General features: G+C 64.6%; 1 protein-coding gene across 5 annotated transcripts in view; it reads right to left on the bottom strand.

Annotated features, from left to right (window-relative positions):
- Positions 1-471: 471 nt before the first annotated feature.
- LOC132814147 (vacuolar fusion protein MON1 homolog B-like) overlaps positions 472-20,787 on the bottom strand; it is a 56,606-nt gene continuing 36,290 nt past the window's right edge. For 4 of the 5 annotated variants that reach the window (XM_060823387.1, XM_060823383.1, XM_060823385.1 and 1 more), the window contains exons 6-7: positions 2,588-2,735; positions 472-1,037 (exon numbers count right to left, since the gene is read on the bottom strand). In XM_060823387.1, the coding sequence (XP_060679370.1) occupies positions 810-1,037; positions 2,588-2,735 (376 nt within the window). In that variant the 3' untranslated portion in view covers positions 472-809. The remainder of the gene's footprint in view (positions 1,038-2,587; positions 2,736-20,787) is intronic. The other variant, XM_060823386.1, reaches the window with a different exon arrangement.

The raw sequence follows: 20,787 nt of genomic DNA, 5'->3' as shown, positions 1-20,787 counted from the left end.
ACTGGAGCGGCCATCTTTCCTGGCCGCCCCACGTGTCAAGTTCCCCTGCTGATTCATCCTACCAGCTCTCCTGCTTGCCAGCTTAACCCGCAAGGCAGCGCGCTTCAGAACGGGCAGGGAGGACTTCAGACTTTGCCCATCTCTGCCCGCTCACCTCGACCTCCCCCGAACCCGGTCAGCTCCTCCGCGCGACTCACTCTCCGAGCCATCGCCGTGTCACCGACAGACTGGGCGCCCGTCTCTCCCAGCCCTCCATCCAGAGTGGTTCTAGAAACTGGGAAAGGGCCGGAGGAGGGGCTGAATGGCCTGGTGTTGCTGTGTAACAGGCTGGAGGAGGGAGGGAGGGAGGGGCTGAATTCCCCCCCCTCCCCTTTACAAAGCAGACGCCAACTCTGGAACCGAGTGTGAATTTATTAAACAGACAGCACCCCCCCCCCTCAGCACCGACGCCCAGACCCCGCCCACTCTCCCCCTCAACATGGCGGCACGGTGACCAAAGTTGGGATGTCCACATTCTGACCCCCACCTCACCCTAAGACACTTTGTACATTACCCCCCCACTGACCCCCTCCTCAGGGAATCATGGTGAGGGGGTAAACAGACCCCTGGTTCCACCCCAACCACCCCCTCAGGGAATCCGGGAGGGGTGGGGGGAGCAGACCCTCATTGACTCCCCGAGGGAGGGGGGGGTTAGAGGGGGGGGGTAAACAGACCCCCAGGTTTGCCCCCCTCCCTCAGACAGTCATGGGTGGGGGTAAACACAACCAGGGAGGGGGGCAAACCTGGGGCTGAGGGTCCCCAGTGCCCCCTCAGAGTGGGGAGGGGAGCCCGTTGGGAGCTGGCTGTGTGGTGTCTGTCCCCCCTCCCCGGGAGCCGCGGCGCGGGCTGGGGGTGGTGCAGTATTTGGCCGGGGAGTAGATGAACAGCTGGCTCTCCACCTTCCGCACCCACCGCAGCAGCTGGGTCACCAGGCAGATGGCAGCCGACTTGGTCACCAGTGGGCTCAAACAGGTATACAGCTCAAACCGCCCCGTCACCTGGGGGAGGGGGGGGAGAGAGAGAGTGGGGGGGTGGGGGGGAGAGTGTGCATGTGTGTGTGAGAGAGAGAGAGAGGGGGGAGAGGGAGAGAGAGAGAGGAGGGGGAGAGAGGGAGAGAGAGAGAGAGAGAGAGGGGAGGGGGGAGAGAGAGGAGGTGGGGGTGGGACGGGGGAGGGAGAAAAAGGGGGGAGCGAGGGGGAGGGGGGAGACGGGGAGAAAAAACAACGACTGGGATTACAATCCACACAAACACAAAATGACCACCCCCTCCCCCCAACACCAGCGAGCTGTTCGACTGCAGAGAGCATCACAACTCCCAGAGGCTGCAGAGCAGGAAGCATCGGGAGCCAACAGGCCACCCGCGTGGGTTTTATACCGAGTCGGCCATTTCCAGTTAACCTTGTGTGCTCAGTGCCACCAAAGTGACCCGGGAGCATATATACATCGTCAACTCAGCGCAACCGAGCGGAAGGGAATGTGGCCTGGGTGAGTGAGCTGGAGGGGGGGGGGGGGGGGGGGGGGGGGGGGAGTGACTGCGGGGGCTGGGCAGCAGGAGGGAGACAGGTCTCTGATTGCGTTCCCTGCACTAAAAGGATTGAAAGGCACTCGAAGTCTTGAAAGTAAAGGGAGGGTTTATAATCTGCCCTCTCTATTTCTCCACACGTTCCTCTCCCGCCCAACTGATTCACAGGGCACAAGCGCGTGATTGCTTTTTACCCCTGTGAGTGAAAACTCTAAGGGGGTAGATTGCTGAAACAAGACGGGGGAGGGCAAGGGGAGAGGTTGGCAGAAGAGGTGATGCGTTGCTGCTGTGGGGTGTGGGAACTGCTGGACATCCCCTCACATCGGGCAACTCTAACATGGGCATGTGATCAAGCACGGCCAATCCCACCCTAACCCGCACATCCCTGGGCACTACGGGGACAATTTAGCACGGCCAATCCACCCTAACCTGCACATCTTTGGACTGTGGGAGGAAACCCACGCAGACACGGGGAGAACATGCAAACCCCACCCAGACAGTCACCCCGAGGCTGGGATCGAACCTGGGACCCTGGCGCCGTGAGGCAGCGGCGATAACCGCTGCTGAGCCAGCCCGGAGTGAACCGGAATGTTCCGCGGTCGCAAGTTGGATTCCGGGCGCTGCAGGTGTGGGGGGGGGGTCAGGATCCCTTCCCGTCGGGAGCAATACGCTCGACAGGGGACCGGCCGGGAGACTCCGGTCCAAGGCCGGGAATGGCGAGGCGGGAGGGAAAAGCCGCCGCACCTCGCAAAGTGACCGACGAGGAGGAACGGAGGGGGGCTCAGGGACAAGCGCGGTTTCTCGGACGCCCCTCCTGCCTTCCCCTCAGCGACCGTCCCACTGAGCCCAGCCCTCCTTACCCGAATATTCACCCTCCCGTGGGGGGGGGAAGGAGTCACCGCGTTCTCGGATCGGCGTGGGCCCCCTCCCGGCGCTCCCGCTGCCCTCCCGGGGAGTGGAGGCGGGCAGCAGTGGGGGGGGGGGGGGGGGGGGGGGGGGGGGAGGTGGGGAAGGAGCCGCACCTACCCAAGCCAGCAGGGTCTCGCGCTCCGCCACGTGGTAGATGAGCCGCAGGGGCCGCGTGCAGCTGTGGACCTTGCCGTACAGCTCCTGGTACAGGTCAAACAGGCGCTCCTTATCCTCCACCGTCGCGTACGGAGCCTCGATCTCCGGGCTGTGGGCACAGCAGGGGGGGACAGGTCAGGCCCACGCAGGATTCACTGGGAAGGCTCGTCACCTGCCCACACGCCCCACCAGCCCCCGCTCCCCATTCCCGGGGACAGGACCGGGGGTGAGGCCTGTCCATCACCCCACACCGCCTCTCTCCCCCCTGCAAACCAGGCCCCTCCCGTGTTCCCTCAGAGTGCCTCCCACCTGAACGTTCCGAGGTAATCCGCATCCACTGCTCTATCCTCGTCTCCCCCCTCTGGGTCTTTATCCCGTTCCCCCTCTATCCCCGTCTCCCCCTCTGGGTCTTACACGCCATCTCCCTCCCCGACTTGCATGCCAACGGGAATGCGATTGAGTGTGTGCGTGAGAGTGTGCGAGAGGAGGTCGGTGCGTGTGTGCGAGAGGAGGTCGGTGCGTGTGTGCGAGAGGAGGTCGGTGTGTGTGTGCGAGAGGAGGTCGGTGCGTGTGTGTGTGTGAGAGGAGGTCGGTGCGTGTGTGTGAGAGGAGGTCGGTGCGTGTGTGCGAGTGTGAGAGGAGGTCGGTGCGTGTGTGTGAGAGGAGGTCGGTGCGTATGCGTGTGTGTGAGAGGAGGTCGGTGCGTGTGTGCGAGTGTCAGAGGAGGTCGGTGCGTGTGTGCGAGAGGAGGTCGGTGCGTGTGTGTGAGAGGAGGTCGGTGCGTGTGTGAGAGAGGAGGTCGGTGCGTGTGTGCGAGTGTGAGAGGACGTCGGTGCATGTGTGCGAGAGGAGGTCGGCGCGTGTGTGCGAGTGCGAGAGGAGGTCGGTGCGTGTGTGAGAGAGGAGGTCGGTGCGTGTGTGCGAGAGGAGGTCGGTGCGTGTGTGCGAGAGGAGGTCGGTGCGTGTGTGCGAGAGGAGGTCGGTGCGTGTGTGCGAGAGGAGGTCGGTGCGTGTGTGCGAGAGGAGGTAGGTGCGTGTGTGAGAGAGGAGGTCGGTGCGTGTGTGCGAGAGGTCGGTGCGCGTGTGTGAGAGGAGGTCGGTGCGTGTGTGAGAGAGGAGGTCGGTGCGTGTGTGCGAGTGGAGGTCGGTGCGTGTGTGTGAGAGGAGGTCGGTGCGTGTGTGCGAGTGTGAGAGGAGGTCGGTGCGCGTGTGTGAGAGGAGGTCGGTGCGTGTGTGAGAGAGGAGGTCGGTGCGTGTGTGCGAGTGGAGGTCGGTGCGTGTGTGTGAGAGGAGGTCGGTGCGTGTGTGCGAGTGTGAGAGGAGGTCGGTGCGCGTGTGTGAGAGGAGGTTGGTGCGTGTGTGAGAGAGAAGGTCGGTGCGTGTGTGCGAGTGGAGGTCGGTGCGTGTGTGTGAGAGGAGGTCGGTGCGTGTGTGCGAGTGTGAGAGGAGGTCGGTGCGTGTGTGCGAGAGGAGGTCGGTGCGTGTGTGTGAGAGGAGGTCGGTGCGTGTGTGCGAGTGTGAGAGGAGGTCGGAGCGTGTGTGCGAGAGGAGGTCGGTGCGTGTGTGTGCGAGAGGAGGTCGGTGCGTGTGTGCGAGAGGAGGTCGGTGCGTGTGTGCGAGTGTCAGAGGAGGTCGGTGCGTGTGTGCGAGAGGAGGTCGGTGCGTGTGTGCGAGAGGTCGGTGCGTGTGTGTGAGAGGAGGTCGGTGCGTATGCGTGTGTGTGAGAGGAGGTCGGTGCGTGTGTGCGAGTGTCAGAGGAGGTCGGTGCGTGTGTGCGAGAGGAGGTCGGTGCGTGTGTGTGAGAGGAGGTCGGTGCATGTGTGAGAGAGGAGGTCGGTGCGTGTGTGCGAGTGTGAGAGGACGTCGGTGCATGTGTGCGAGAGGAGGTCGGCGCGTGTGTGCGAGAGGAGGTCGGTGCGTGTGTGCGAGTGCGAGAGGAGGTCGGTGCGTGTGTGAGAGAGGAGGTCGGTGCGTGTGTGCGAGAGGAGGTCGGTGCGTGTGTGTGAGAGGAGGTCGGTGTGTGTGTGCGAGTGTGAGAGGAGGTCGGTGCGTGTGTGCGAGAGGAGGTCGGTGCGTGTGTGCGAGTGCGAGAGGACGTCGGTGCATGTGTGCGAGAGGAGGTCGGCGCGTGTGTGCGAGAGGAGGTCGGTGCGTGTGTGCGAGTGCGAGAGGAGGTCGGTGCGTGTGTGAGAGAGGAGGTCGGTGCGTGTGTGCGAGAGGAGGTCGGTGCGTGTGTGTGAGAGGAGGTCGGTGTGTGTGTGCGAGTGTGAGAGGAGGTCGGTGCGTGTGTGCGAGAGGAGGTCGGTGCGTGTGTGCGAGTGCGAGAGGAGGTCGGTGCGTGTGTGCGAGAGGAGGTCGGTGCGTGTGTGCGAGAGGAGGTCGGTGCGTGTGTGCGAGAGGAGGTCGGTGCGTGTGTGAGAGAGGAGGTCGGTGCGTGTGTGCGAGAGGTCGGTGCGCGTGTGTGAGAGGAGGTCGGTGCGTGTGTGAGAGAGGAGGTCGGTGCGTGTGTGCGAGTGGAGGTCGGTGCGTGTGTGAGAGAGGAGGTCGGTGCGTGTGTGCGAGTGTGAGAGGAGGTCGGTGCGCGTGTGTGAGAGGAGGTTGGTGCGTGTGTGAGAGAGAAGGTCGGTGCGTGTGTGCGAGTGGAGGTCGGTGCGTGTGTGTGAGAGGAGGTCGGTGCGTGTGTGCGAGAGGAGGTCGGTGCGTTTGTGTGAGAGGAGGTCGGTGCGTGTGTGCGAGTGTGAGAGGAGGTCGGAGCGTGTGTGCGAGAGGAGGTCGGTGCGTGTGTGCGAGAGGAGGTCGGTGCGTGTGTGCGAGAGGAGGTCGGTGCGTGTGTGAGAGAGGAGGTCGGTGCGTGTGTGCGAGTGGAGGTCGGTGCGTGTGTGTGAGAGGAGGTCGGTGCGTGTGTGCGAGTGTGAGAGGAGGTCGGTGCGCGTGTGTGAGAGGAGGTTGGTGCGTGTGTGAGAGAGAAGGTCGGTGCGTGTGTGCGAGTGGAGGTCGGTGCGTGTGTGCGAGAGGAGGTCGGTGCGTGTGTGCGAGAGGAGGTCGGTGCGTTTGTGTGAGAGGAGGTCGGTGCGTGTGTGCGAGTGTGAGAGGAGGTCGGAGCGTGTGTGCGAGAGGAGGTCGGTGCGTGTGTGTGCGAGAGGAGGTCGGTGCGTGTGTGCGAGAGGAGGTCGGTGCGTGTGTGCGAGAGGAGGTAGGTGCGTGTGTGAGAGAGGAGGTCGGTGCGTGTGTGCGAGAGGTCGGTGCGCGTGTGTGAGAGGAGGTCGGTGCGTGTGTGAGAGAGGAGGTCGGTGCGTGTGTGCGAGTGGAGGTCGGTGCGTGTGTGTGAGAGGAGGTCGGTGCGTGTGTGCGAGTGTGAGAGGAGGTCGGTGCGCGTGTGTGAGAGGAGGTTGGTGCGTGTGTGAGAGAGAAGGTCGGTGCGTGTGTGCGAGTGGAGGTCGGTGCGTGTGTGTGAGAGGAGGTCGGTGCGTGTGTGCGAGTGTGAGAGGAGGTCGGTGCGTGTGTGCGAGAGGAGGTCGGTGCGTTTGTGTGAGAGGAGGTCGGTGCGTGTGTGCGAGTGTGAGAGGAGGTCGGAGCGTGTGTGCGAGAGGAGGTCGGTGCGTGTGTGTGCGAGAGGAGGTCGGTGCGTGTGTGTGCGAGAGGAGGTCGGTGCGTGTGTGCGAGAGGAGGTCGGTGCGTGTGTGCGAGTGTCAGAGGAGGTCGGTGCGTGTGTGCGAGAGGAGGTCGGTGCGTGTGTGCGAGAGGAGGTAGGTGCGTGTGTGAGAGAGGAGGTCGGTGCGTGTGTGCGAGAGGTCGGTGCGCGTGTGTGAGAGGAGGTCGGTGCGTGTGTGAGAGAGGAGGTCGGTGCGTGTGTGCGAGTGGAGGTCGGTGCGTGTGTGTGAGAGGAGGTCGGTGCGTGTGTGCGAGTGTGAGAGGAGGTCGGTGCGCGTGTGTGAGAGGAGGTTGGTGCGTGTGTGAGAGAGAAGGTCGGTGCGTGTGTGCGAGTGGAGGTCGGTGCGTGTGTGTGAGAGGAGGTCGGTGCGTGTGTGCGAGTGTGAGAGGAGGTCGGTGCGTGTGTGCGAGAGGAGGTCGGTGCGTGTGTGCGAGTGTGAGAGGAGGTCGGAGCGTGTGTGCGAGAGGAGGTCGGTGCGTGTGTGTGCGAGAGGAGGTCGGTGCGTGTGTGTGCGAGAGGAGGTCGGTGCGTGTGTGCGAGAGGAGGTCGGTGCGTGTGTGCGAGTGTCAGAGGAGGTCGGTGCGTGTGTGCGAGAGGAGGTCGGTGCGTGTGTGTGAGAGGAGGTCGGTGCGTGTGTGAGAGAGGAGGTCGGTGCGTGTGTGCGTGTGTGAGAGGAGGTCGGTGCGTGTGGGCGAGTGTGAGAGGAGGTCGGTGCGTGTGTGCGAGAGGAGGTCGGTGCGTGTGTGTGAGAGGAGGTCGGTGCGTGTGTGAGAGAGGAGGTCGGTGCGTGTGCGAGAGGAGGTCGGTGCGTGTGTGCGTGTGTGAGAGGAGGTCGGTGCGTGTGTGCGAGTGTCAGAGGAGGTCGGTGCGTGTGTGCGAGGAGGTCGGTGCGTGTGTGCGAGAGGAGGTCGGTGCGTGTGTGCGAGTGTCAGAGGAGGTCGGTGCGTGTGTGCGAGAGGAGGTCGGTGCGTGTGTGTGAGAGGAGGTCGGTGCGTGTGTGAGAGAGGAGGTCGGTGCGTGTGCGAGAGGAGGTCGGTGCGTGTGTGCGTGTGTGAGAGGAGGTCGGTGCGTGTGTGAGAGGAGGTCGGTGCGTGTGTGCGAGTGGAGGTCGGTGCGTGTGTGCGAGTGGAGGTCGGTGCGTGTGTGCGAGAGGAGGTCGGAGCGTGTGTGCGAGTGCGAGAGGAGGTCGGAGCGTGTGTGCGAGAGGAGGTCGGTGCGTGTGTGAGAGAGGAGGTCGGTGCGTGTGAGAGAGGAGGTCGGTGCGTGTGTGCGAGAGGAGGTCGGGGCGTGTGTGCGAGAGGAGGTCGGGGCGTGTGTGCGAGAGGAGGTCGGGGCGTGTGTGAGAGAGGAGGTCGGGGCGTGTGTGAGAGAGGAGGTCGGGGCGTGTGCGAGAGGAGGTCGGTGCGTGTGTGCGTGTGTGAGAGGAGGTCGGTGCGTGTGTGAGAGGAGGTCGGTGCGTGTGTGCGAGTGGAGGTCGGTGCGTGTGTGCGAGTGGAGGTCGGTGCGTGTGTGCGAGAGGAGGTCGGAGCGTGTGTGCGAGTGCGAGAGGAGGTCGGAGCGTGTGTGCGAGAGGAGGTCGGTGCGTGTGTGAGAGAGGAGGTCGGTGCGTGTGAGAGAGGAGGTCGGTGCGTGTGTGCGAGAGGAGGTCGGGGCGTGTGTGCGAGAGGAGGTCGGGGCGTGTGTGCGAGAGGAGGTCGGGGCGTGTGTGAGAGAGGAGGTCGGGGCGTGTGTGAGAGAGGAGGTCGGGGCGCGTGTGCGAGAGGAGATCGGTGCGTGTGTGAGAGAGGAGGTTGGTGCGTGTGTGCGAGTGGAGGTCGGTGCGTGTGTGCGAGAGGAGGTCGGTGCGTGTGTGCGAGAGGAGGTCGGTGCGTGTGTGCGAGTGTGAGAGGAGGTCGGTGCGTGTGTGAGAGAGGAGGTCGGTGCGTGTGTGAGAGAGGAGGTCGGGGCGTGTGCGAGAGGAGGTCGGGGCGTGTGTGCGAGAGGAGGTCGGGGCGTGTGTGCGAGAGGAGGTCGGGGCGTGTGTGAGAGAGGAGGTCGGTGCGTGTGTGAGAGAGGAGGTCGGGGCGTGTGTGAGAGAGGAGGTCGGGGCGTGTGTGCGAGAGGAGGTCGGGGCGTGTGTGAGAGAGGAGGTCGGGGCGTGTGTGAGAGAGGAGGTCGGGGCGCGTGTGCGAGAGGAGATCGGTGCGTGTGTGAGAGGAGGTCGGTGCGTGTGTGAGAGAGGAGGTTGGTGCGTGTGTGCGAGTGGAGGTCGGTGCGTGTGTGCGAGAGGAGGTCGGTGCGTGTGTGCGAGAGGAGGTCGGTGCGTGTGTGCGAGTGTGAGAGGAGGTCGGTGCGTGTGTGAGAGAGGAGGTCGGTGCGTGTGTGAGAGAGGAGGTCGGGGCGTGTGCGAGAGGAGGTCGGGGCGTGTGTGCGAGAGGAGGTCGGGGCGTGTGTGCGAGAGGAGGTCGGGGCGTGTGTGAGAGAGGAGGTCGGGGCGTGTGTGAGAGAGGAGGTCGGGGCGTGTGTGAGAGAGGAGGTCGGGGCGTGTGTGCGAGAGGAGGTCGGGGCGTGTGTGCGAGAGGAGGTCGGGGCGTGTGTGCGAGAGGAGGTCGGTGCGTGTGTGCGAGAGGAGGTCGGTGCGTGAGTGTGAGAGGAGGTCGGTGCGTGTGTGAGAGAGGAGGTCGGTGCGTGTGTGAGAGAGGAGGTCGGTGCGTGTGTGAGAGAGGAGGTCGGTGCGTGTGTGAGAGAGGAGGTCGGTGCGTGTGTGAGAGAGGAGGTCGGTGCGTGAGTGTGAGAGGAGGTCGGTGCGTGAGTGTGAGAGGAGGTCGGTGCGTGTGTGCGAGTGTGAGAGGAGGTCGGTGCGTGTGTGCGAGAGGAGGTCGGTGCGTGTGTGCGAGAGGAGGTCGGTGCGTGTGTGCGAGAGGAGGTCGGTGCGCGTGTGCGAGAGGAGGTCGGTGCGTGTGTGTGAGAGGAGGTCGGTGCGTGTGTGTGAGAGGAGGTCGGTGCGTGTGTGAGAGAGGAGGTCAGTGCGTGTGTGAGAGAGGAGGTCGGTGCGTGTGTGAGAGAGGAGGTCGGTGCGTGTGTGCGAGAGGTCGGTGCGCGTGTGCGAGAGGAGATCGGTGCGTGTGTGAGGGGAGGTCGGTGCGTGTGTGAGAGAGGAGGTCGGTGCGTGTGTGCGAGTGTGAGGGGAGGTCGGTGCGTGTGTGCGAGAGGAGATCGGTGCGTGTGTGCGAGTGGAGGTCGGTGCGTGTGTGCGAGTGGAGGTCGGTGCGTGTGTGCGAGTGTGAGAGGAGGTCGGTGCGTGTGTGTGAGAGGAGGTCGGTGCGTGTGTGCGTGAGTGTGAGAGGAGGTCGGTGCGTGTGTGCGAGAGGAGGTCGGTGCGTGTGTGCGAGAGGAGGTCGGTGCGTGTGTGTGAGAGGAGGTCGGTGCGCGTGTGTGAGAGGAGGTCGGTGCGTGTGTGCGAGTGTGAGGGGAGGTCGGTGCGTGTGTGCGAGTGGAGGTCGGTGCGTGTGTGCGAGTGGAGGTCGGTGCGTGTGTGCGAGTGGAGGTCGGTGCGTGTGTGCGAGTGTGAGAGGAGGTCGGTGCGTGTGTGCGAGTGGAGGTCGGTGCGTGTGTGCGAGAGGAGGTCGGTGCGTGTGTGCGAGTGCGAGAGGAGGTCGGTGCGTGTGTGCGAGAGCGAGAGGAGGTCGGTGCGTGTGTGCGAGAGGAGGTCGGTGCGTGTGTGCGAGAGGAGGTCGGTGCGTGAGTGTGAGAGGAGGTCGGTGCGTGAGTGTGAGAGGAGGTCAGTGCGTGTGTGTGAGAGGAGGTCGGTGCGTGTGTGAGAGGAGGTCGGTGCGTGTGCGTGTGTGAGAGAGGAGGTCGGTGCGTGTGTGAGAGAGGAGGTCGGTGCGTGTGTGAGAGAGGAGGTCGGTGCGTGTGTGAGAGAGGAGGTCGGTGCGTGTGTGCGAGTGGAGGTCGGTGCGTGTGTGCGAGTGTGAGAGGAGGTCGGTGCGTGTGTGCGAGAGGAGGTCGGTGCGTGTGTGCGAGAGGAGGTCGGTGCGTGTGTGCGAGAGGAGATCGGTGCGTGTGTGCGAGTGGAGGTCGGTGCGTGAGTGTGAGAGGAGGTCGGTGCGTGTGTGCGAGTGTGAGAGGAGGTCGGTGCGTGTGTGTGAGAGGAGGTCGGTGCGTGTGTGCGTGAGTGTGAGAGGAGGTCGGTGCGTGTGTGCGAGAGGAGGTCGGTGCGTGTGTGCGAGAGGAGGTCGGTGCGTGTGTGTGAGAGGAGGTCGGTGCGCGTGTGTGAGAGGAGGTCGGTGCGTGTGTGCGAGTGTGAGGGGAGGTCGGTGCGTGTGTGCGAGTGGAGGTCGGTGCGTGTGTGCGAGTGGAGGTCGGTGCGTGTGTGCGAGTGGAGGTCGGTGCGTGTGTGCGAGAGGAGGTCGGTGCGTGTGTGCGAGTGCGAGAGGAGGTCGGTGCGTGTGTGCGTGAGAGGAGGTCGGTGCGTGTGTGTGAGAGGAGGTCGGTCCGTGTGCGTGAGAGGAGGTCGGTGCGTGTGTGCGAGAGGTTGGTGCGTGTGTGTGAGGGGAGGTCGGTGCGTGTGTGTGAGAGAGAGGAGGTCGGTGCGTGTGTGTGAGAGAGAGGAGGTCGGTGCGTGTGTGTGAGAGAGAGGAGGTCGGTGCGTGTGTGTGTGGGGAGGTCGGTGCGTGTGTGTGAGGGGAGGTCGGTGCGTGTGTGTGAGAGAGAGGAGGTCGGTGCGTGTGTGTGAGAGAGAGGAGGTCGGTGCGTGTGTGTGAGGGGAGGTCGGTGCGTGTGTGTGAGAGGGGGTCGGTGCGTGTGTGTGAGAGAGAGGAGGTCGGTGCGTGTGGATGAGAGGAGGTCGGTGCGTGTGTGTGAGGGGAGGTCGGTGCGTGTGTGTGAGAGAGAGGAGGTCGGTGCGTGTGTGTGTGAGAGAGGAGGTCGGTGCGTGTGCGTGTGAGGAGGTCGGTGCGTGTGCGTGAGAGGAGGTCGGTGCGTGTGCGTGAGAGGAGGTCGGTGCGTGTGCGTGTGTGTGAGAGGAGGTCGGTGCGTGTGTGCGTGAGAGGAGGTCGGTCCGTGTGCGTGAGAGGAGGTCGGTGCGTGTGTGCGAGAGGTCGGTGCGTGTGTGTGAGGGGAGGTCGGTGCGTGTGTGTGTGAGAGAGGAGGTCGGTGCGTGTGTGTGAGAGGGGGTCGGTGCGTGTGTGTGAGAGAGAGGAGGTCGGTGCGTGTGGATGAGAGGAGGTCGGTGCGTGTGTGTGAGGGGAGGTCGGTGCGTGTGTGTGAGAGAGAGGAGGTCGGTGCGTGTGCGTGTGAGAGAGGAGGTCGGTGCGTGTGCGTGTGAGGAGGTCGGTGCGTGTGCGTGAGAGGAGGTCGGTGCGTGTGCGTGAGAGGAGGTCGGTGCGTGTGCGTGTGTGTGAGAGGAGGTCGATGCGTGTGTGTGTGTGTGAGAGGAGGTCGGTGCGTGTGTGTGAGAGAGAGGAGGTCGGTGCGTGTGCGTGAGAGGAGGTCGGTGCGTGTGCGTGAGAGGAGGTCGGTGCGTGTGCGTGAGAGGAGGTCGGTGCGTGTGTGTGTGTGTGAGAGGAGGTCGGTGCGTGTGTGTGTGTGTGAGAGGAGGTCGGTGCGTGTGTGCGTGAGAGGAGGTCGGTGCGTGTGTGCGTGAGAGGAGGTCGGTGCGTGTGCGTGAGAGGAGGTCGGTCCGTGTGCGTGAGAGGAGGTCGGTCCGTGTGCGTGAGAGGAGGTCGGTCCGTGTGTGCGAGAGGTTGGTGCGTGTGTGTGAGGGGAGGTCGGTGCGTGTGCGTGAGAGGAGGTCGGTGCGTGTGTGTGTGTGTGAGAGGAGGTCGGTGCGTGTGTGTGTGTGTGAGAGGAGGTCGGTGCGTGTGTGCGTGAGAGGAGGTCGGTGCGTGTGTGCGTGAGAGGAGGTCGGTGCGTGTGTGCGTGAGAGGAGGTCGGTGCGTGTGCGTGAGAGGAGGTCGGTGCGTGTGCGTGAGAGGAGGTCGGTCCGTGTGTGCGAGAGGAGGTCGGTGCGTGTGTGCGAGTGCGAGAGGAGGTCGGTGCGTGTGTGCGAGAGGAGGTCGGTGCGTGTGTGCGAGAGGAGGTCGGTGCGTGAGTGTGAGAGGAGGTCGGTGCGTGAGTGTGAGAGGAGGTCAGTGCGTGTGTGTGAGAGGAGGTCGGTGCGTGTGTGAGAGGAGGTCGGTGCGTGTGTGCGTGAGTGTGAGAGGAGGTCGGTGCGTGTGTGCGAGAGGAGGTCGGTGCGTGTGTGCGAGAGGAGGTCGGTGCGTGTGTGTGAGAGGAGGTCGGTGCGTGTGTGTGAGAGGAGGTCGGTGCGTGTGTGCGAGTGTGAGGGGAGGTCGGTGCGTGTGTGCGAGTGGAGGTCGGTGCGTGTGTGCGAGTGGAGGTCGGTGCGTGTGTGCGAGTGGAGGTCGGTGCGTGTGTGCGAGAGGAGGTCGGTGCGTGTGTGCGAGTGCGAGAGGAGGTCGGTGCGTGTGTGCGTGAGAGGAGGTCGGTGCGTGTGCGTGAGAGGAGGTCGGTCCGTGTGCGTGAGAGGAGGTCGGTGCGTGTGTGCGAGAGGTTGGTGCGTGTGTGTGAGGGGAGGTCGGTGCGTGTGTGTGAGAGAGAGGAGGTCGGTGCGTGTGTGTGAGAGAGAGGAGGTCGGTGCGTGTGTGTGAGAGAGAGGAGGTCGGTGCGTGTGTGTGAGGGGAGGTCGGTGCGTGTGTGTGAGGGGAGGTCGGTGCGTGTGTGTGAGAGAGAGGAGGTCGGTGCGTGTGTGTGAGAGAGAGGAGGTCGGTGCGTGTGTGTGAGGGGAGGTCGGTGCGTGTGTGTGAGGGGAGGTCGGTGCGTGTGTGTGAGAGGGGGTCGGTGCGTGTGTGTGAGAGAGAGGAGGTCGGTGCGTGTGGATGAGAGGAGGTCGGTGCGTGTGTGTGAGGGGAGGTCGGTGCGTGTGTGAGAGAGAGAGGAGGTCGGTGCGTGTGTGTGTGAGAGAGGAGGTCGGTGCGTGTGCGTGAGAGGAGGTCGGTGCGTGTGCGTGAGAGGAGGTCGGTGCGTGTGCGTGTGTGTGAGAGGAGGTCGGTGCGTGTGTGCGTGAGAGGAGGTCGGTCCGTGTGCGTGAGAGGAGGTCGGTGCGTGTGTGCGAGAGGTCGGTGCGTGTGTGTGAGGGGAGGTCGGTGCGTGTGTGTGTGAGAGAGGAGGTCGGTGCGTGTGTGTGAGAGGGGGTCGGTGCGTGTGTGTGAGAGAGAGGAGGTCGGTGCGTGTGGATGAGAGGAGGTCGGTGCGTGTGTGTGAGGGGAGGTCGGTGCGTGTGTGTGAGAGAGAGGAGGTCGGTGCGTGTGCGTGTGAGAGAGGAGGTCGGTGCGTGTGCGTGTGAGGAGGTCGGTGCGTGTGCGTGAGAGGAGGTCGGTGCGTGTGCGTGAGAGGAGGTCGGTGCGTGTGCGTGTGTGTGAGAGGAGGTCGATGCGTGTGTGTGTGTGTGAGAGGAGGTCGGTGCGTGTGTGTGAGAGAGAGGAGGTCGGTGCGTGTGGATGAGAGGAGGTCGGTGCGTGTGCGTGAGAGGAGGTCGGTGCGTGTGCGTGAGAGGAGGTCGGTGCGTGTGTGTGTGTGTGAGAGGAGGTCGGTGCGTGTGTGTGTGTGTGAGAGGAGGTCGGTGCGTGTGTGCGTGAGAGGAGGTCGGTGCGTGTGTGCGTGAGAGGAGGTCGGTGCGTGTGCGTGAGAGGAGGTCGGTCCGTGTGCGTGAGAGGAGGTCGGTCCGTGTGTGCGAGAGGTTGGTGCGTGTGTGTGAGGGGAGGTCGGTGCGTGTGCGTGAGAGGAGGTCGGTGCGTGTGTGTGTGTGAGAGAGGAGGTCGGTGCGTGTGTGTGTGTGTGAGAGGAGGTCGGTGCGTGTGTGCGTGAGAGGAGGTCGGTGCGTGTGTGCGTGAGAGGAGGTCGGTGCGTGTGTGCGTGAGAGGAGGTCGGTGCGTGTGTGTGAGGGGAGGTCGGTGCGTGTGTGTGAGAGGGGGTCGGTGCGTGTGTGTGAGAGAGAGGAGGTCGGTGCGTGTGGATGAGAGGAGGTCGGTGCGTGTGTGTGAGGGGAGGTCGGTGCGTGTGTGTGAGAGAGAGGAGGTCGGTGCGTGTGTGTGTGAGAGAGGAGGTCGGTGCGTGTGCGTGTGAGGAGGTCGGTGCGTGTGCGTGAGAGGAGGTCGGTGCGTGTGCGTGAGAGGAGGTCGGTGCGTGTGCGTGTGTGTGAGAGGAGGTCGGTGCGTGTGTGCGTGAGAGGAGGTCGGTCCGTGTGCGTGAGAGGAGGTCGGTGCGTGTGTGCGAGAGGTCGGTGCGTGTGTGTGAGGGGAGGTCGGTGCGTGTGTGTGTGAGAGAGGAGGTCGGTGCGTGTGTGTGAGAGGGGGTCGGTGCGTGTGTGTGAGAGAGAGGAGGTCGGTGCGTGTGGATGAGAGGAGGTCGGTGCGTGTGTGTGAGGGGAGGTCGGTGCGTGTGTGTGAGAGAGAGGAGGTCGGTGCGTGTGCGTGTGAGAGAGGAGGTCGGTGCGTGTGCGTGAGAGGAGGTCGGTGCGTGTGCGTGAGAGGAGGTCGGTGCGTGTGCGTGAGAGGAGGTCGGTGCGTGTGTGTGTGTGTGAGAGGAGGTCGGTGCGTGTGTGTGTGTGTGAGAGGAGGTCGGTGCGTGTGTGCGTGAGAGGAGGTCGGTGCGTGTGTGCGTGAGAGGAGGTCGGTGCGTGTGCGTGAGAGGAGGTCGGTCCGTGTGCGTGAGAGGAGGTCGGTCCGTGTGTGCGAGAGGTTGGTGCGTGTGTGTGAGGGGAGGTCGGTGCGTGTGCGTGAGAGGAGGTCGGTGCGTGTGTGTGTGTGTGAGAGGAGGTCGGTGCGTGTGTGTGTGTGTGAGAGGAGGTCGGTGCGTGTGTGTGAGGGGAGGTCGGTGCGTGTGTGTGAGAGGGGGTCGGTGCGTGTGTGTGAGAGAGAGGAGGTCGGTGCGTGTGGATGAGAGGAGGTCGGTGCGTGTGTGTGAGGGGAGGTCGGTGCGTGTGTGTGAGAGAGAGGAGGTCGGTGCGTGTGTGTGTGAGAGAGGAGGTCGGTGCGTGTGCGTGTGAGGAGGTCGGTGCGTGTGTGTGTGTGGAGGTCGGTGCGTGTGCGTGAGAGGAGGTCGGTGCGTGTGCGTGTGTGTGAGAGGAGGTCGGTGCGTGTGTGCGCGAGAGGAGGTCGGTCCGTGTGCGTGAGAGGAGGTCGGTGCGTGTGTGCGAGAGGTCGGTGCGTGTGTGTGAGGGGAGGTCGGTGCGTGTGTGTGTGAGAGAGGAGGTCGGTGCGTGTGTGTGAGAGGGGGTCGGTGCGTGTGTGTGAGAGAGAGGAGGTCGGTGCGTGTGGGTGAGAGGAGGTCGGTGCGTGTGTGTGAGGGGAGGTCGGTGCGTGTGTGTGAGAGAGAGGAGGTCGGTGCGTGTGCGTGTGAGAGAGGAGGTCGGTGCGTGTGCGTGAGAGGAGGTCGGTGCGTGTGCGTGAGAGGAGGTCGGTGCGTGTGCGTGAGAGGAGGTCGGTGCGTGTGTGTGTGTGTGAGAGGAGGTCGGTGCGTGTGTGTGTGTGTGAGAGGAGGTCGGTGCGTGTGTGCGTGAGAGGAGGTCGGTGCGTGTGTGCGTGAGAGGAGGTCGGTGCGTGTGCGTGAGAGGAGGTCGGTCCGTGTGCGTGAGAGGAGGTCGGTCCGTGTGTGCGAGAGGTTGGTGCGTGTGTGTGAGGGGAGGTCGGTGCGTGTGCGTGAGAGGAGGTCGGTGCGTGTGTGTGTGTGTGAGAGGAGGTCGGTGCGTGTGTGTGTGTGTGAGAGGAGGTCGGTGCGTGTGTGCGTGAGAGGAGGTCGGTGCGTGTGTGCGTGAGAGGAGGTCGGTGCGTGTGTGCGTGAGAGGAGGTCGGTGCGTGTGCGTGAGAGGAGGTCGGTGCGTGTGCGTGAGAGGAGGTCGGTCCGTGTGTGCGAGAGGTTGGTGCGTGTGCGTGAGAGGAGGTCGGTGCGTGTGCGTGAGAGGAGGTCGGTGCGTGTGCGTGAGAGGAGGTCGGTGCGTGTGTGTGTGTGTGAGAGGAGGTCGGTGCGTGTGTGTGTGTGTGAGAGGAGGTCGGTGCGTGTGTGCGTGAGAGGAGGTCGGTGCGTGTGTGCGTGAGAGGAGGTCGGTGCGTGTGCGTGAGAGGAGGTCGGTCCGTGTGCGTGAGAGGAGGTCGGTCCGTGTGTGCGAGAGGTTGGTGCGTGTGTGTGAGGGGAGGTCGGTGCGTGTGCGTGAGAGGAGGTCGGTGCGTGTGTGTGTGTGTGAGAGGAGGTCGGTGCGTGTGTGTGTGTGTGAGAGGAGGTCGGTGCGTGTGTGCGTGAGAGGAGGTCGGTGCGTGTGTGCGTGAGAGGAGGTCGGTGCGTGTGTGCGTGAGAGGAGGTCGGTGCGTGTGCGTGAGAGGAGGTCGGTGCGTGTGCGTGAGAGGAGGTCGGTCCGTGTGTGCGAGAGGTTGGTGCGTGTGTGTGAGGGGAGGTCGGTGCGTGTGCGTGAGAGGAGGTCGGTGCGTGTGTGTGTGTGTGAGAGGAGGTCGGTGCGTGTGTGCGTGAGAGGAGGTCGGTGCGTGTGTGCGTGAGAGGAGGTCGGTGCGTGTGTGCGTGAGGGGAGGTCGGTGCGTGTGCGTGAGGGGAGGTCGGTGCGTGTGCGTGAGGGGAGGTCGGTGCGTGTGCGTGAGGGGAGGTCGGTGCGTGTGCGTGAGAGGAGGTCGGTGCGTGTGTGTGTGTGTGAGAGGAGGTCGGTGCGTGTGTGTGTGTGAGAGGAGGTCGGTGCGTGTGTGCGTGAGAGGAGGTCGGTGCGTGTGTGCGTGAGAGGAGGTCGGTGCGTGTGTGCGTGAGAGGAGGTCGGTGCGTGTGTGTGAGGGGAGGTCGGTGCGTGTGTGAGAGAGGGGGTCGGTGCGTGTGTGTGAGAGAGAGGAGGTCGGTGCGTGTGGATGAGAGGAGGTCGGTGCGTGTGTGTGAGGGGAGGTCGGTGCGTGTGTGTGAGAGAGAGGAGGTCGGTGCGTGTGTGTGTGAGAGAGGAGGTCGGTGCGTGTGCGTGTGAGGAGGTCGGTGCGTGTGCGTGAGAGGAGGTCGGTGCGTGTGCGTGAGAGGAGGTCGGTGCGTGTGCGTGTGTGTGAGAGGAGGTCGGTGCGTGTGTGCGTGAGAGGAGGTCGGTCCGTGTGCGTGAGAGGAGGTCGGTGCGTGTGTGCGAGAGGTCGGTGCGTGTGTGTGAGGGGAGGTCGGTGCGTGTGTGTGTGAGAGAGGAGGTCGGTGCGTGTGTGTGAGAGGGGGTCGGTGCGTGTGTGTGAGAGAGAGGAGGTCGGTGCGTGTGGATGAGAGGAGGTCGGTGCGTGTGTGTGAGGGGAGGTCGGTGCGTGTGTGTGAGAGAGAGGAGGTCGGTGCGTGTGCGTGTGAGAGAGGAGGTCGGTGCGTGTGTGCGAGAGGAGGTCGGTGCGTGTGTGTGTGTGAGAGGAGGTCGGTGCGTGTGTGCGAGAGGAGGTCGGTGCGTGTGTGCGAGAGGAGGTCGGTGCGTGTGTGCGAGAGGAGGTCGGTGCGTGTGTGCGAGAGGAGGTCGGTGCGTGTGTGCGTGTGTGTGAGAGGAGGTCGGTGCGTGTGTGCGAGAGGAGGTCGGTGCGTGTGTGCGAGAGGAGGTCGGTGCGTGTGTGCGAGAGGAGGTCGGTGCGTGTGTGCGAGAGGAGGTCGGTGCGTGTGTGCGTGTGTGTGAGAGGAGGTCGGTGCGTGTGTGAGAGGAGGTCGGTGCGTGTGCGTGTGTGTGAGAGGAGATCGATGCGTGTGTGCGAGAGGAGGTCGGTGCGTGTGTGCGAGAGGAGGTCGGTGCGTGTGTGCGAGAGGAGGTCGGTGCGTGTGTGCGAGAGGAGGTCGGTGCGTGTGTGCGAGAGGAGGTCGGTGCGTGTGTGCGAGAGGAGGTCGGTGCGTGTGTGCGAGAGGAGGTCGGTGCGTGTGTGCGAGAGGAGGTCGGTGCGTGTGTGCGAGAGGAGGTCGGTGCGTGTGTGCGAGAGGAGGTCGGTGCGTGTGTGCGTGTGTGTGAGAGGAGGTCGGTGCGTGTGTGCGAGAGGAGGTCGGTGCGTGTGTGCGAGTGTGAGAGGAGGTCGGTGCGTGTGTGCGAGAGGAGGTCGGTGCGTGTGTGCGAGAGGAGGTCGGTGCGTGTGTGCGAGAGGAGGTCGGTGCGTGTGTGCGAGAGGAGGTCGGTGCGTGTGTGCGAGAGGAGGTCGGTGCGTGTGCGCGAGAGGAGGTCGGTGCGTGTGTGCGAGTGCGAGAGGAGGTCGGTGCGTGTGTGCGAGAGGAGGTCGGTGCGTGTGTGCGAGAGGAGGTCGGTGCGTGTGTGCGAGTGTGAGAGGAGGTCGGTACGTGTGTGCGAGTGTGAGAGGAGGTCGGTGCGTGTGTGCGAGAGGAGGTCGGTGCGTGTGTGCGAGAGGAGGTCGGTGCGTGTGCGCGAGAGGAGGTCGGTGCGTGTGCGCGAGAGGAGGTCGGTGCGTGTGCGCGAGTGGGTGGTCGGTGCGTGTGCGCGAGTGGGTGGTCGGTGCGTGTGCGCGAGAGGAGGTCGGTGCGTGTGTGCGAGTGTGAGAGGAGGTCGGTGCGTGTGCGCGAGAGGAGGTCGGTGCGTGTGTGCGAGTGTGAGAGGAGGTCGGTGCGTGTGTGCGAGAGGAGGTCGGTGCGTGTGTGCGAGAGGAGGTCGGTGCGTGTGTGCGAGTGTGAGAGGAGGTCGGTGCGTGTGTGCGAGTGTGAGAGGAGGTCGGTGCGTGTGTGCGAGAGGAGGTCGGTGCGTGTGCGCGAGAGGAGGTCGGTGCGTGTGCGCGAGAGGAGGTCGGTGCGTGTGTGCGAGTGGGTGGTCGGTGCGTGTGTGCGAGAGGAGGTCAGTGCGTGTGTGCGAGAGGAGGTCGGTGCGTGTGTACGAGTGTGAGAGGAGGTCGGTGCGTGTGTGCGAGAGGAGGTCGGTGAGTGTGTGTGTGTGTGTGAGAGGAGGTCGGTGCGTGTGTGCGAGAGGAGGTCGGTGCGTGTGTGTGAGAGGAGGTCGGTGCGTGTGTGCGAGAGGAGGTCGGTGCGTGTGTGCGAGAGGAGGTCGGTGCGTGTGTGCGAGTGTGAGAGGAGGTCGGTGCGTGTGTGCGAGAGGAGGTCGGTGCGTGTGTGCGAGAGGAGGTCGGTGCGTGTGTGCGAGAGGAGGTCGGTGCGTGTGTGCGAGAGGAGGTCGGTGCGTGTGTGCGAGTGCGAGAGGAGGTCGGTGCGTGTGTGCGAGAGGAGGTCGGTGCGTGTGTGCGAGAGGAGGTCGGTGCGTGTGTGCGAGTGTGAGAGGAGGTCGGTACGTGTGTGCGAGTGTGAGAGGAGGTCGGTGCGTGTGTGCGAGAGGAGGTCGGTGCGTGTGTGCGAGAGGAGGTCGGTGCGTGTGCGCAAGAGGAGGTCGGTGCGTGTGCGCGAGAGGAGGTCGGTGCGTGTGCGCGAGTGGGTGGTCGGCGCGTGTGTGCGAGAGGAGGTCGGTGCGTGTGCGCGAGAGGAGGTCGGTGCGTGTGTGCGAGTGTGAGAGGAGGTCGGTGCGTGTGCGCGAGAGGAGGTCGGTGCGTGTGTGCGAGTGTGAGAGGAGGTCGGTGCGTGTGTGCGAGAGGAGGTCGGTGCGTGTGTGCGAGAGGAGGTCGGTGCGTGTGTGCGAGTGTGAGAGGAGGTCGGTGCGTGTGTGCGAGTGTGAGAGGAGGTCGGTGCGTGTGTGCGAGAGGAGGTCGGTGCGTGTGCGCGAGAGGAGGTCGGTGCGTGTGCGCGAGAGGAGGTCGGTGCGTGTGTGCGAGTGGGTGGTCGGTGCGTGTGTGCGAGAGGAGGTCAGTGCGTGTGTGCGAGAGGAGGTCGGTGCGTGTGTACGAGTGTGAGAGGAGGTCGGTGCGTGTGTGCGAGAGGAGGTCGGTGAGTGTGTGTGTGTGTGTGAGAGGAGGTCGGTGCGTGTGTGCGAGAGGAGGTCGGTGCGTGTGTGCGAGAGGAGGTCGGTGCGTGTGTGCGAGAGGAGGTCGGTGCGTGTGTGCGAGTGTGAGAGGAGGTCGGTGCGTGTGTGCGAGTGTGAGAGGAGGTCGGTGCGTGTGTGCGAGAGGAGGTCGGTGCGTGTGCGCGAGAGGAGGTCGGTGCGTGTATGCGAGAGGAGGTCGGTGCGTGTGTGCGAGAGGAGGTCGGTGCGTTTGTGTGCGAGAGGAGGTCGGTGCGTGTGTGTGAGAGGAGGTCGGTGCGTGTGGGCGAGTGTGAGAGGAGGTCGGTGCGTGTGTGTGAGAGGAGGTCGGTGCGTGTGTGCGAGAGGAGGTCGGTGCGTGTGTGTGCGAGAGGAGGTCGGTGCGTGTGTGTGTGTGCGAGAGGAGGTCGGTGCGTGTGTGCAAGGGGAGGTCGGTGCGTGTGCGCGAGAGGAGGTCGGTGCGTGTGTGCGAGTGTGAGAGGAGGTCGGTGCGTGTGTGCGAGAGGAGGTCGGTGCGTGTGTGCGAGAGGAGGTCGGTGCGTGTGTGCGAGTGTGAGAGGAGGTCGGTGCGTGTGTGCGAGTGTGAGAGGAGGTCGGTGCGTGTGTGCGAGTGTGAGAGGAGGTCGGTGCGTGTGT

This window comes from Hemiscyllium ocellatum, unplaced genomic scaffold (assembly GCF_020745735.1).
Source record: "Hemiscyllium ocellatum isolate sHemOce1 unplaced genomic scaffold, sHemOce1.pat.X.cur. scaffold_696_pat_ctg1, whole genome shotgun sequence".
NCBI classification, from domain to species: domain Eukaryota; kingdom Metazoa; phylum Chordata; class Chondrichthyes; order Orectolobiformes; family Hemiscylliidae; genus Hemiscyllium; species Hemiscyllium ocellatum.
Note: the sequence above shows the minus strand (reverse complement) of the source record. Positions and strands in the feature narration are given on the sequence as shown.